This window comes from Schistocerca serialis, chromosome 5, assembly GCF_023864345.2.
Source record: "Schistocerca serialis cubense isolate TAMUIC-IGC-003099 chromosome 5, iqSchSeri2.2, whole genome shotgun sequence".
NCBI lineage: Eukaryota > Metazoa > Arthropoda > Insecta > Orthoptera > Acrididae > Schistocerca > Schistocerca serialis.
In genome coordinates, this window is record NC_064642.1 from 145,090,765 (window position 1) to 145,105,120 (window position 14,356).

Sequence of the window (14,356 nt, forward strand, 5' to 3'; positions counted from 1 at the left end):
CAAAATCGTGCACGAGCTGACCCGGCTTGGGGCTGTGGCTTAGTAATTATCTTTCTCAGCAATGAAACTGTATCATATTGCCATCTTTGTGGCATTGTTGGGTGTGGGCCCAGCGGGTGCGCTACGCTATCATCGTTTGAAACCAAACCTAAGACGTATGCAGGAAAGCATGCAACCAAGACTTACGGGAGCCCTTGGTATAACACCAATAGTAGCACTTTTGGTAATTTTGCGAACATATTTTGCAAAAATAATCATCAGCTACAGAGCTACGTGCTACTGGTTGCGGAAAGTGGACCTTGACAAGTAAGGCAGATCACTGGGGAATCCAACAACTTAGGACCTGCAGAACCAATACATGGCAGAGGACCTGGGACAAGGCACTGACGTCGTATGTATCAACTGTTCGATGACATTCGAGAAAGGAAGAAACTGCATTGTATGAGCCCAAGTAGAGGCATTATCCATCTCATAATTGGATGTGGACCATACCCCGGCTGGCTGCATAGAATAGGCAAACCTCAATCAGATGCGAATGTAGAAATCTGTTCACCTGATATTGTACTACATAGTTTTCTAAACAGTGATAGCGGGGGCAACATCGCTGTAGATGGACTTGTATCAAGAAACCCTGATTCCTGGGCAACTAGAAATATTCTAAACAAAAATCCGACAGGGAACTTCCAAGGTTCAGGGCATAAAGAATGCATACAGCTAAAGCGTCAAGCACCTCAAAAGTTACTGTAGTCACATTTTCAGATAACAGTAAGAACTACTATTATTGCCTAATATATTAAGAACATACGCTGAGCAGGCTTTTATATCTTATATTACGTTTTTTAGTTCGTATAGATGTTGTTTATTTTTACTGTAGAGAGACTTAAAAGACGCAATAAGTCCTATTTACTTCATAAATTTCGTTCATGCTGTAGACCATATAACTAAATAACTGGTAACCAACATGCGAGGCGGTGTCTCGAGTCCTACGGAGTCCCACAAAAGCATAGGACTTCATGTGGAAATTGAAATTGTTATCACGCACAGAGCGTGCTGTGGCTAGAGTTTTACTGAGACCCGAACGGATCTGATGTATAATACGGTTAGAGTTAGAATTCTATTGAGAAATGATAAAGATGTGTGTATACCGCGTGTCCCTCCTAAGCGTCGTCAAGCGCATGTTCTCTTATATTTCGGCAACTTTGTTTCTGCAGTGAGTGGTTGGAATCAGTCCAAACAAATCCTGCTCATCAAATCTTTCACGCGACACCCAGATTCAACGTAAAGCATCGTTTTGTTTCCTATTACAAAAAGATTTTTTTAAACGAAATTTTAAGTGTCCATTCGATTGAGCAGACCCAGTTTGATCTAGTGCAATATTCGTTTTATCGATGTGTATGAACAGCGACTGTAAAATACCAACAATAACCAGTAGTCCAGCAGCCACTGAGCAGCGCTGCTGCATGGCGGTGCTGTCGCTAACAGAGTACTGGTTATTCTTCGTGTTTCACTGTCCCCGTTAATACATAACATAAAACGAATATAACACTAGACTAATCTGGGACCGCTTTATTGACACTTAAAATTCCGGTTTTTTATCTTTTTGCAAAGGGAAACAAACAAGACGCTTTCCGTTGACACAGTGCGTCGCACGAAAGACATGATGAGCAGTATTTGTTTGGACTGATTCCAACCACTCACTGCAAAAACAAAGTTGTAAATATTTGCCGAAATATGGGAGAAAATGCGCCTAACGCTTCTTAGGAGGTACACACAGTATACTTGTACTTTATATTTGCGTATAATTGCTGGAATTTCTTATCTTTTCTTCCAGTCATTATACCTTTTTCATGTATTATTATTATTATTATTATTATTATTATTATTATTATTACTATTAGTAGTAGTAGTAGTAGTAGTAGTAGTAGTATAGTATAGTATACAAAGCTGAAATGTCATAAATTTCTAAACATAGTGCCGGCCGGAGTGGCCGTGAGGTTCTAGGCGCTGCATCTGGAACCGAGCGACCGCTACGGTCGTAGGTTGGAATCCTGCCTCGGGCATGGATGTGTGTGATGTCCTTAGGTTAGTTAGGTTTAATTAGTTCTAAGTTCTAGGTGACTGATGACCTAAGAAGTTAAGTCGCATATTGCTCAGAGCCATTTGAACCATCTAAACATAGTATCACAAATACTTATGTAATATCATTATAACGTGTTTAAGAAACCTGTTGCAGATAACCAGGGAACATGTCACGTGAACTGATAGTGTGTATGAATAAATGGATAGCCTAACGACATTTTATTTTACTAAATTCAGCAGTAACAGATTTTATGCACAATCAATTTTGAACCGTTCTCTGAGCAATATGATCAACACAGAAGACACTAAAAGTACACGTCACAGTTGACTCTTATTACTTTCTTACATATAAGAAAACTCGCCGTTTACCAGTAATAAGTCTTACCAACAAAGTCACCGTAAAGACACTCGGTCTGAACTCAGAATTTATGAAAAGGACATGAAACCAGGACCACAAAAACAGTACAGCGTGAGCTATATTATCATCTGTAATTGAAACGAAAATCTGACAGACTTCGACAGTATGTTGGCTGTGAGACTGTTTCAGTGAGTGGCAGTATGGCGCGAGGACATATCAAGAAACATTTTGAGACTAAGTCCATTAACAGTGTAACGCAAAAAATCTGTAATGGCAATATTTTGGCACAAGTTCGTAATAATGAACAGCAGATTATGGTGGAACAGAATATGTAAATAAAACTCTAGAGTCAGTTTGTAATATGTGAAATGTGGTTTGATAAAATAAAATTGTTCCGAATGCATTCTTTAAACGCTCGAAAATATGCAAGTTCATGTGAGTGGCTATTGTTTCCAGTGCTTCAAAGATCACTGCACAATTGTGCGCACATATTGTATACAAATTAAAACTGCTTAGGTTTAATGTTCCCCCAGAAAAAATAGGCAGTACCATGCAAGGCTCCTGGCAACACGAGACCCGTAGCAAGCATGTGCTATGGGTGAACTGCCTCTGGTAAACATTGGTATAAGTGTTTTGAATGCGACTAAGCTGCAGCGACTTCATGCAGCCCTCCTGGTCGTTGTTCTTGGACTGGGTCTGCAAGACGTCTCAGTTGTTGAGAATAAATGTCAGCAATGATGGCTACATCTCGCGGAAGCACCATACCGTCGCTGTGCCACCAGATACATAATATATTTTTTTGTAGATGCGCACAGGTATTTGTATGGGGGGTTGCTGCTTTGTTTGGGCTCAGCCATTCTTTTCTTTTCCTCAAGTTAGCATAAAGACTCCATTTCTCGTCATGAGTAACGATATGGTATAGGAATGGTCAGTGTTTTCCACGAGCCAATTGATGACGAGCAGTCTGAGATGCGCATTTGGCCACTCGGAGATTTTTGTGATTTTGGCTTGGAGCTTGCGGTACCCATATACTTGATTTTTTAATCTTGCCCACTGCATGAAAATGTCGCACGATGGTGGAATGATCACAGTTCATCACATTTGCCAGCTCTCGAGTACAATGGCGTTGATCATTGTGGATTAATACATGTAAAGGATCTTCATCAATCCCAGTAGATCTTCCTGAACGTGGAGAGTCCTTAAAACGAGAAAACCATTCTGCTGTCGTGCTCTGTCGAATGGCGTTATTGCTACACACCACAAATCTTTCCGGCTGTCTCCGCTGCTGTCACCCCTCTACTGGACTCAAACAGAAGAATATGTCGGAAATGTTCCGATTTCTCCATTTGGCACTCCATTTTCTAGCTCAACTCACTATCTCTAAGAGACAATATGCAAATTCAAATAGCAACTATGAAGTACAAAAAAGGACAATCGATAAATAAGCCCATAGCAACATGCAGTACAAAATCGCTGCAAACTTATGCGCCAACCTAATACTAACGAAGTGACCACCGTGCAAACACACGTTTATAGATGTCAGTTCCCAGAAAATTCCGACTTTGCTCGAACAATAAAGCCTGCGCGAATGACTAGTGGCCTGTTCGTCGTGCCGGCAGAAGCCTCCGACGCCGACGCCGTCGGCCGCCTCGTCGTCGTCGGGCAGCGGCCGCCAGCGCGGCGGCGGGTCCCTCCGCGCCGTGGCGTCGGCGCCGCCGCGGGACGACCTGGTCGCGTGCTCTAACTGCGGCCGCCACTTCGCCACGGACCGTGTCGCCAAGCACGAGGAGATCTGCCGGCGCACCACCACCAAGAAGCGCAAGGTGTTCGACCCGGTCAAGCAGCGCGTCAAGGGCACCGAGGCAGAGACTTTCGTCAGGAAGATGCTGCTCAAGGGCCCGCCAGCAAAGAAGGTAACTAACGTTTTTCTGAATCAGACTTCTAAGTGCGTGGATTTCCCTAATTTTCAGATGTCGAATTCAGAGAGGCTACGAGATTTTCTCTACCACGTCGCATTTCTGAGATACAAAACAATAATAAACTCTTACTGATTTTATTTTCAATATGTAGTGAATATCAATAAAACCGAAACATCCTAACATCGTGTCTGACCTCATTTTCCGCGACACGGTGCTGCAACTCGGCGAGGCCCAGACTCGACAAGTCGTCAGAAGTGCCTGCAGAAATGTCGAGCCGTGCCGCCTCTGCAGCCATTCGTAATTGCGAAAGTGTTGCACGTCTGAGATTTTGAGCACGAACTGACCTCTCAATTATGTCCCCGCAAATGTTCGACGGGATTCGTGTCGGGTGATTTGGTTGTTCACTCGAACTGTCTGGAATGTTCTTCAAACCGATCACAGATAATTGTGGCCCGGTGACATAACATTGTAGTTTGGGAACGTGTACTCCACGAATCCCTGTAAATAGTCTCCAGGTAGCTGAAGGTAACCCCTTCCAGCCAACAATTGGCTCAGTTTGATTAGAGGACTTGGTCCATTTCATGTAAAGAACATTAAGGAGCCACCACTAGTTTGCTCAGTACCCTCTTGACAACTTGAGTCTACGGTTTTTGTGAGGTCTGCACCACTCTCAAACCCTACCATTAGCTCTTACCAACTGACATCGGGACTCATCTGACTGGGCCACGGTTTTCCAGTCATCTAGAGCCCAATCGATATGTCAAGAGTCTAGGAGAGGCACTGCAGGCAATGTCGTGCTCTTGGCAAAGCACTTGCATCAGCCGTCTGCTGCCGTAACCCGTTAATGCCAAATTTCATTGCACTATGCTAGCAGAAGGTTTGTCATATGCCCCACACTCTAAGAAAACGCCGGTGCTCTCGGTCATTAAGTGGAGGACATCAGCCAGTGCATTGTCTGTGGTGAGAGGTAATGCCTGAAATTTGGTGTTCACAGCACACTCACCAGTGGATCTCAAAATATTGAATTCCCTAACAATTTCCAAACTAGAATGTCCTATGTGTCTAGCTCCAACTACCATTCCTTAATTTTCATCATGCGGCCATAGTCACGTTGAAAACCTCACCTCAGTACAAATGACAGCTCCACTAATGCACTGCCCATTTATACGTTGAGCATGCAGTACTACTGCCTGTCCTGTGGAAGTGCCTATAACTGTCTCATGAGTTTTCTCACCTCACTGTAACATTAATCAAACATTTGCTCCAAATATCAAAATAATCATATTACTTTTTCATCAAAACAATAATCATAAAAGAAATGATAACACATTACAAAATTGATTCATTTTGATTAAAAAATCTCGGTTAAATTGTTGCAACACATTAACTGAGAACTTTTTATCCGAGTACTACATTGAAAAATATTTAAAATCCATTTTCATGTCACTTTATTTACTGAAATGGTATGAGGATGCTTTTCTTTCGTAAGGTATCTCATCAGTCTCTCTAAACAAGAAATTCTAATGTTCCACAGTAAGAATGTCTGCTTGAAGCTTTAACTCAGTTGATTGCTAACAGCTACAAAGGTTTGCAGGAAAAAAATCTGTGTGCAAATGTAGAAAGTTTATTTTACAGAAATTCTACACCCCATTTACATTATGGTGACAGAAGTCCTGCAACAGCTATATGCATATATATAGTTGGTGGTAGCACCATTTACACAAAGAGTAAGAGAGTAGTGCAGTGGTGGAGCTGTTATTTGTCTTCAGGTGATACATGTGAAAAGGTTACCAAAGTGATTATGACTGCACAACTGGAATTAAGACTTCGAATGCGGAATGGTAGTTGGAGGCAGGTGTATGAGACATTCCATTTCTGAAATCATTATGGAATTCGTATTCAGAGATCCACGGTGTCAAGAGGGTGCATTTAAGGCATTACGTCTCACCACATACTATGCAGTAGGCAACAGTCTTCACTAAACAACTGAGATCAGTGGCATTTGCATAGAGTTGTAAGTGCCAACAGACAAACAACACTGCATGAAGTAACCACAGAAATAACTGTGGGGCTTAAGACTAATGTATCCATTAGGCCAGTGTGGAGAAATTTGGTGTTAATAGGCTATGGCAGCACGCAACCATCTCGGGTGCCTTTGCTAACAGCATGACATCGCCTGCAGCACCTCTCCTGGGCTCGTGACCTTATAGGTCGGACACTTGACGACTGGTAAACCGTGCCCTGGTCAGATGAATCCTTATTTCAGTTGGTACAAGCTGATGGTATGGCTGAAGTGTGGTGCAGACCCCCATGAAGACAAGGACCCAAGTTGTCAACAAGGCACTGTGCAAGCTGGTGGTGGTTCCATAATGGTGTGGGCTTGTTTACATGGAATGGGCGTGGGCTTGACCTTCTGGTCCAACTGAACAAACCTTTGACTGGAAATGAATATGTTCAGCTACCTGGAGACAATTTGCAGTCACTCAAGGACTTCATGTTCCCAAACAACGATGGAATTTTTATGAGTGACAGTACACTATGTCACCAGGCTGAAATTGTTCATGACTAGTTTGAAGAACAGCCTGGGCAATTAAAGTGAATGACTTGGCCACCCAGATCACCTGCCAAGAATCCCATTGAACTTTTATGAGACATAATAGAGGGGTCATTTCATGCACAAAATCCTGCACCGGCAACACTTTAGTGATTATGGATGGCTGTGAAGGCAGTGGGGGCTTCCAATGACTTGTTGAGTCCATGCCACATCAGCTGCACTACCAACAGATCAGTCTCTGTAGAAACATAGTCTTGTCCAGAAAGCAATGAACAGAGGCTCTGAAATAAGTTCAAACATATAACTCAACATCCATGAGTTTAGCATTGAAGGTCTCACCTCTCAAAAGTTTTTCTGATTTGTGGTCTAGTAAGCACATCTTCTTTCAACATGTCCTAGCTGATTTTGGGAAAAGCTTCTTTGAAAATGTTATATTAATGATTTTTAGATTAGAACTCTCAGCTGAATAAAGGCAATTTATTTGTGTATTTATTTTGCTAGACACATTTCATCTCATTTTTTAAGGCTTTATCAGTGATTGTGTGAGAGATATTATTCTATATGTGCTCTTGCTGTACTAGTGATAAAACTGTTTTTCTACCTCTAGCATTACACACATTTTTCAGCATAGGACACAAACTTCACCATGTTAATGGAACAAGGATTGCCTTTATTCAGTTGGGTACAGTTGGTCCTAACCTAACAATCATTACTATTATGTTAACAACAACTCAGGTTTTACAAAACAACAACATTAAACATGTTCTTCGAAATATTTGAAAACTTCACTCTTTTTTTAACTTTCTCGGGTCTTACTTAATATGAAGTGGAGGCAGTATGACTCCATTTTCTCATATGCTATATCTTGGCATTAAAACTGATTTTGATGTATCACCTGTCCAGCAAGCATAGAAAACAATAGGATTTTGTGAAACTAGCCTGTAAACCTGTATGTAACATAACAACTTTTATATCACAGCAAATCTTTAAATTTCATGGCCTCCAGTACCAAAAACACGCTTTCACATTTTTCTTTCTTAGCCACTGAATTCAGCTTTCAATACAAAATGCCATTGTTGCCTCAGAATGCTCTGGCGAAAGAATTCAATTTTCACCTAAGGACTCTTTTTAAAACTGACACTTCATAATGCAAAAAAAACCACTTCCTAGTGACAGTTTTTATACTTTACATATATAAAAAATAGAATTACAGAATTTACTTAAGGGTTAAAATAAAATGAAATTTTAAATATCTCAAGCTTTACATGATACCACATTTCTAAGTTTCAATTTTGATTCTACAACCAAAAATATATAGGAATTGATATGTCACACACCAAACTTCTGTGAATAATGTGAATGAGCAGAGAAACTTATCTGAGTAATGAATCGAATGATCTTATCACACAATGCTTAGTTTACCTCATTCCTTTCAGGCAAACACTTTCAGACAACCCATCTTGCATGTCAATATGCTTTGTTAAATTTCTTGACACTGCAGATCATTTTGTTTTTGGGGTGTAAAAGAAGCTCATTCATGAAAATCCAACTGAGAACAATGTTGAGTCTGGTACAATAACTATTAAATTATAGTGAACTTTTTGTCAATGTCGTGCACAAAGTACTGGTGTCTTCTATACTTGAGCCAACACACCAGAGAAAAAAGGTTACTTTTGACACGCATCTTTCTTTCAGATCTCTAATTTAAATAAAATTGTATGCAAAATTGGTTAAATATTATAGGACGCACTTCATACAAGTTTTATGGAAGTGGGCAGGATTAACATTTCAAAGACCAGCCGATTAGAAGACTAATGAACCCAGGAAATCAGCCATTTATCCTGTTCTTTAAATAATTATTGGCACATATGTAATTGATGTATCTTCAAGAGACATACATAATAAAAAGGACAAATCTTCAAGATTTATTTTTCATATTTACTTTAGTGCTTTGATAGATTACAAATTTTAAAATAATAACAGAAAGTATAATTACACTCCTGGAAATTGAAATAAGAACACCGTGAATTCATTGTCCCAGGAAGGGGAAACTTTATTGACACATTCCTGGGGTCAGATACATCACATGATCACACTGACAGAACCACAGGCACATAGACACAGGCAACAGAGCATGCACAATGTCGGCACTAGTACAGTGTATATCCACCTTTCGCAGCAATGCAGGCTGCTATTCTCCCATGGAGACGATCGTAGAGATGCTGGATGTAGTCCTGTGGAACGGCTTGCCATGCCATTTCCACCTGGCACCTCAGTTGGACCAGCGTTCGTGCTGGACGTGCAGACCGCGTGAGACGACGCTTCATCCAGTCCCAAACATGCTCAATGGGGGACAGATCCGGAGATCTTGCTGGCCAGGGTAGTTGACTTACACCTTCTAGAGCACGTTGGGTGGCACGGGATACATGCGGACGTGCATTGTCCTGTTGGAACAGCAAGTTCCCTTGCCGGTCTAGGAATGGTAGAACGATAGGTTCGATGACGGTTTGGATGTACCGTGCACTATTCAGTGTCCCCTCGATGATCACCAGTGGTGTACGGCCAGTGTAGGAGATCGCTCCCCACACCATGATGCCGGGTGTTGGCCTTGTGTGCCTCGGTCGTATGCAGTCCTGATTGTGGTGCTCACCTGCACGGCGCCAAACACGCATACGACCATCATTGGCACCAAGGCAGAAGCGACTCTCATCGCTGAAGACGACACGTCTCCATTCGTCCCTCCATTCACGCCTGTCGCGACACCACTGGAGGCGGGCTGCACGATGTTGGGGCGTGAGCGGAAGACGGCCTAAAGGTGTGCGGGACCGTAGCCCAGCTTCATGGAGACGGTTGCGAATGGTCCTCGCCGATAACCCAGGAGCAACAGAGTCCCTAATTTGCTGGGAAGTGGCGGTGCGGTCCCCTACGGCACTGCGTAGGATCCTACTGTCTTGGCGTGCATCCGTGCGTCGCTGCGGTCCGGTCCCAGGTCGACGGGCACGTGCACCTTCCGCCGACCACTGGCGACAACATCGATGTACTGTGGAGACCTCACGCCCCACGTGTTGAGCAATTCGGCGGTACGTCCACCCGGCCTCCCGCATGCCCACTATACGCCCTCGCTCAAAGTCCGTCAACTGCACATACGGTTCACGTCCACGCTGTCGCGGCATGCTACCAGTGTTAAAGACTGCGATGGAGCTCCGTATGCCACGGCAAACTGGCTGACACTGACGGCGGCGGTGCACAAATGCTGCGCAGCTAGCGCCATTCGACGGCCAACACCGCGGTTCCTGGTGTGTCCGCTGTGCCGTGCGTGTGATCATTGCTTGTACAGCCCTCTCGCAGTGTCCGGAGCAAGTATGGTGGGTCTGACACACCGGTGTCAATGTGTTCTTTTTTCCATTTCCAGGAGTGTATTTTCCCAAGATAAAAGTGCAATATCAGCTGTCGAGCAGTTTCCTACTCTTGAGCTTCCTGACTTCCTTTCTTGCTCAACCAAATGTGATGCATTTGGAGCAGAATTACAGTACACACATGAAATCCAATGATACTGGCTCAGCCATTCGCAACAGCAGCTGTTACATTCACTAATGTTTCTTTCAAAATAGTTGTAGAAATTGACAACAGATGACAGCATCAGTCAAGAGACAGGTAGCAAGATGTCCCTACATCATTCTCATATGAAATTAGTCCAGTTTTCGAGCATTAGGTAACCCGTGCGTCAAGACAACATAGCTCGACCTTTACTCCAACACGGTCTCTTTAACACAGAGTTGTGGTCTGAGCTATGCTCAGTCTTGGTCTCCAGAGTGTTGAGGATTCAAAGTAGAATTTCTTGCTAAATAAAATATCTTTGAACTACTGAAAAAATCAATTTGTTGTTTGTATAGTTTTCATTCCAAATAATAGCCTTCCACTGCAATTTATCCTTCGCAGACCTCTTAACACGTACAAGACTAAATTGCAACCTAAATCCATTTCTGCTTGCTTACTGCAGTCAGGCCTTAATCTCCCTCTACAATTTGTACTCCCCACAATTCCTGTCATTATCCAACACAATTCCTTGATGCCTCAAGATATACCCTGTCAACCAATTTCTTCTTTTAGACAAGCTGTGCCATAAATTTCTTTTCTCTCGAATTCAGTTCAGTATATCATCATTAGTTATTCAGTCTAATCATTTGATCTTCACCATTCTTCCATAGCACCACATTTCTAAAGATTTTCTTCTTGTCTGAGCTTCTTATTGTCATGGTTTACTTTTGTATATTCTAAAACTCCAAATGTTTACCTTGTTATGCAACACTTCGTTGATGGCCTGAATACTTAAAAGGGAAACTCCCCATTGCACCCCCTCAGATTTAGTGGTGAAAGGCCCAGCAGATAGCCCTGAAAAACTGAACACAGATCAAGCATGAAAACATGAAGAATGTGTACTGAATGATGAAAAAAGAAGAAAAATACAGTGAATGGTCCAAGCTCAAGATATGCAACATTGAGAGAATAGCAAGAACCATGTCATCATGGTTGTGTGGTCATGGTGTTGGACTGCAAACTGGGAGATCCGTGTTCAAATCCAATTCATGCCTCCCCCCCCCCCCCTCCCCGCCCCCTTTCCCCACAAATTTATGAATTGTCCACTCAGTCACTGACATATCTGCTCTCCTTCTGTAATCTTGGCAATAGTCAATTGATTATAGAATATGAGTTATATGGTAAGAATATATTAGCACTGCACGTAAATGTAATGAAAAGTGAGAGCAGGCAAGACCTCTCACAGAAATGAAAACAACACATAAACGGGTGTGAACTATGTTACAACAAAGGGATTTAAGAGTCAAAACATCCAAAACAGAACACATGAGTCGTAACATGTGGTACCTGTGTAGAACAAATATGAGGTAAATACTTTTGGAGGTCCCTTTGTTACACCTTGGTGTTCCAAATAGACATTACATCATTACTCACGCAAATTTGAACACAGTGAACAGATATGTCAATGATCACATGGAAAAGGGGGGCATGAAGGAGATTCATGTTCAGATCTCCGGCTTTGTAGTTCAACACAGTGACCACACAACCACAATGCCCTAGTTCTTGTTATTCCCTTAAGGTTGCATATCTTGAGCGTGGACCATTCTCTGTTTCTATTTTGCTTCTTCTTCACAGTTCAGCACACATTCTTCCTGTTTTAATGCTTGATCTCGGTTCAGTTTTTTAAGGGCTATCTACTGGGCAATCTCACTACTAAATATGAGGGGGTGTGATGGGGGGTTTCCCTTTTTTGTGTCAGTGAAAAGTTTTGTATCAGTTTTCACAGTGCTTTGGGAGTTCACAAGTGAGGGTTTCTTGTCACAATTCTTATCTTCTGCTCCCTCCACACCATCCCATCTCCAAATAGTGTTCTCTTACTACACTTTCTTTATTGTTGATGTTCTGAATTTTGTAAACCACTCCTACATTTTAACCATCCTCTTCTGCCCATGTGTTGCACTACATTGCTTCTTGCTACCCTGTATATATGCTAATTTTTTTTTTAATTTTCTTTTTTGTTACCTTATAACCATCCCTCCTCCAAATGTTTTGCAAACAGGATGGACTTTTAATGCATTCTTCTTGTGCCACTGTCTTACCTGCTCCCATTAGATGAACTTTTAGTATGACTAACCCCTTCAATATGACTTAACTGAACATTTGCTATGGTTGCTCTTTTCTTTCTATTTACTTTTAAGTGTGGTTCATTCAGATAAATGATAAATTACTTAGACTACAACAACTTGGAAATGCCTCTCTTTCAGGAAACTCAAGCAAAAAAGCCAGACTGGAGAAAAAAGCATGAGGAATTCATTGCAACAATTCGTGCAGCAAAGGAGATGAAGGCACATTTGGCAGCTGGAGGGAAGCTGTCAGATTTGCCTCCACCACCACCACTTGACACATCTGACTACATCCAGTGCCCTCACTGCCAGCGGCGGTTTAATGAGGCTGCTGCTGAACGGCACATCCCCCGATGTGCCAACATGCAGCATAATAAGAAACCTGCACCTGCTGCTAGAACCAGTGCAGGGAAGGTCGGGGCACGGCGTCGATAAATGTCATTAAAAGCTCATGTAAACTTATCTGTACTAAAATATTAAAAGGCTGCAATTCAATAACAAGTACATCTGTAAAACATAATTTACATAATTTATTCTTTTGTTAATAATTGGCTAAAAATTTTGATTAGGTGCATGAAAATACTTTTTTTTTTTTTTTTTTTTTTTTGACCAGACATGTCAAAATTGTTGCAGGAATTCTTATTAGATTAAAACTGAATGTTTCACACACTCAAGCAACAGAATTCAGAAATATCTACAGGTAAATCCATTAACTAAAACAAATGACAAATACAAGCTCTGCAAAATTACATCAGTATAAGATTCATACTGATATAGCTCCTACATAATAATTACCTCCAATAATGTAAAATCATATTTTCATTAAAATGTTTAATTATAGGCCCATAGTTTTGTAGCTACATTTAATATAAAGGACTGTGAACTTAGACTCTTCAAACTGTCATATTTTCTTGTCATTTTCTGGTCTAACATGTCATATTTATATGAGATAATGTCCTTTTTGTAAAAATTCATGCAGTTATTCATACTGTGGTTAAATTATGTTCAGATCTACAGGTGGTAATTGACATGTTAAATATGTAGTTAGGAACCTTAGACTGCAGACTAAACCTTGGCAGGGGTGCAACCATTACTAAGCAGCCACAATAAATGTGCTAGATGACTCTTGTTCCATAGTCAGAGTATGACTGTGTTTTAGGACCATAATCTAAACACACACCAACCAAATAGTTGCTTTGTCTTCGATATGTAAAAAATTTTCTTGTCTATTCAGTAGCCACTGTCCTCACTCTGTACTTTATTGCAGTTTAATCTAAAATGTGGTCAATTACTTAATTATTTTTTCTTCACTATATGTAGAGTGAAAGAATGATTTCAGAAATAATTTACTGTATCACACCTGATATTCATCAAAAGCAACTGTGGCAATACCAGTAATAAAATGAAAATCCTTGTTCTATACCCTCACCAAAATACACCTGAGACAAGTGTAATAGTAGCTTAAAGCTTGAATGTGATTGTGAAATTAACATGTGTGTGCCATAATGATTATTTCGACCATGAAAACTAGCTTCGACAAAATTCTCACAATGATTTCAAAGTATTGCCAACTTTGAATTACGAAGTCATTTTATTTTTTTAAATGATCTCAGCTACTTTTAGAAAGAGTTTTGAGGTGATGTATTTCATGAGTATATGTTTATAAGAACCACAGTGAATATTACTGTAATTTTAAATAAGTTATCTGATTAATTTAATATTCACAGAGAAAGATAAATATGTATGGTAAATATGGAGGTTAACGAATAATATACTTACACAAAAT

General features: G+C 41.1%; 1 protein-coding gene across 1 annotated transcript in view; it reads left to right on the top strand.

Annotated features, from left to right (window-relative positions):
* Positions 1–13,088, top strand: part of LOC126482337 (serine/arginine repetitive matrix protein 1-like) — a 477,373-nt gene extending 464,285 nt beyond the window's left edge. The window contains exons 6-7 of the mRNA XM_050106408.1: positions 4,057–4,350; positions 12,712–13,088. Coding sequence (XP_049962365.1) covers positions 4,057–4,350; positions 12,712–13,005 — 588 coding nt within the window. The 3' untranslated portion in view covers positions 13,006–13,088. The remainder of the gene's footprint in view (positions 1–4,056; positions 4,351–12,711) is intronic.
* The last annotated feature ends 1,268 nt before the right edge of the window (positions 13,089–14,356 follow it).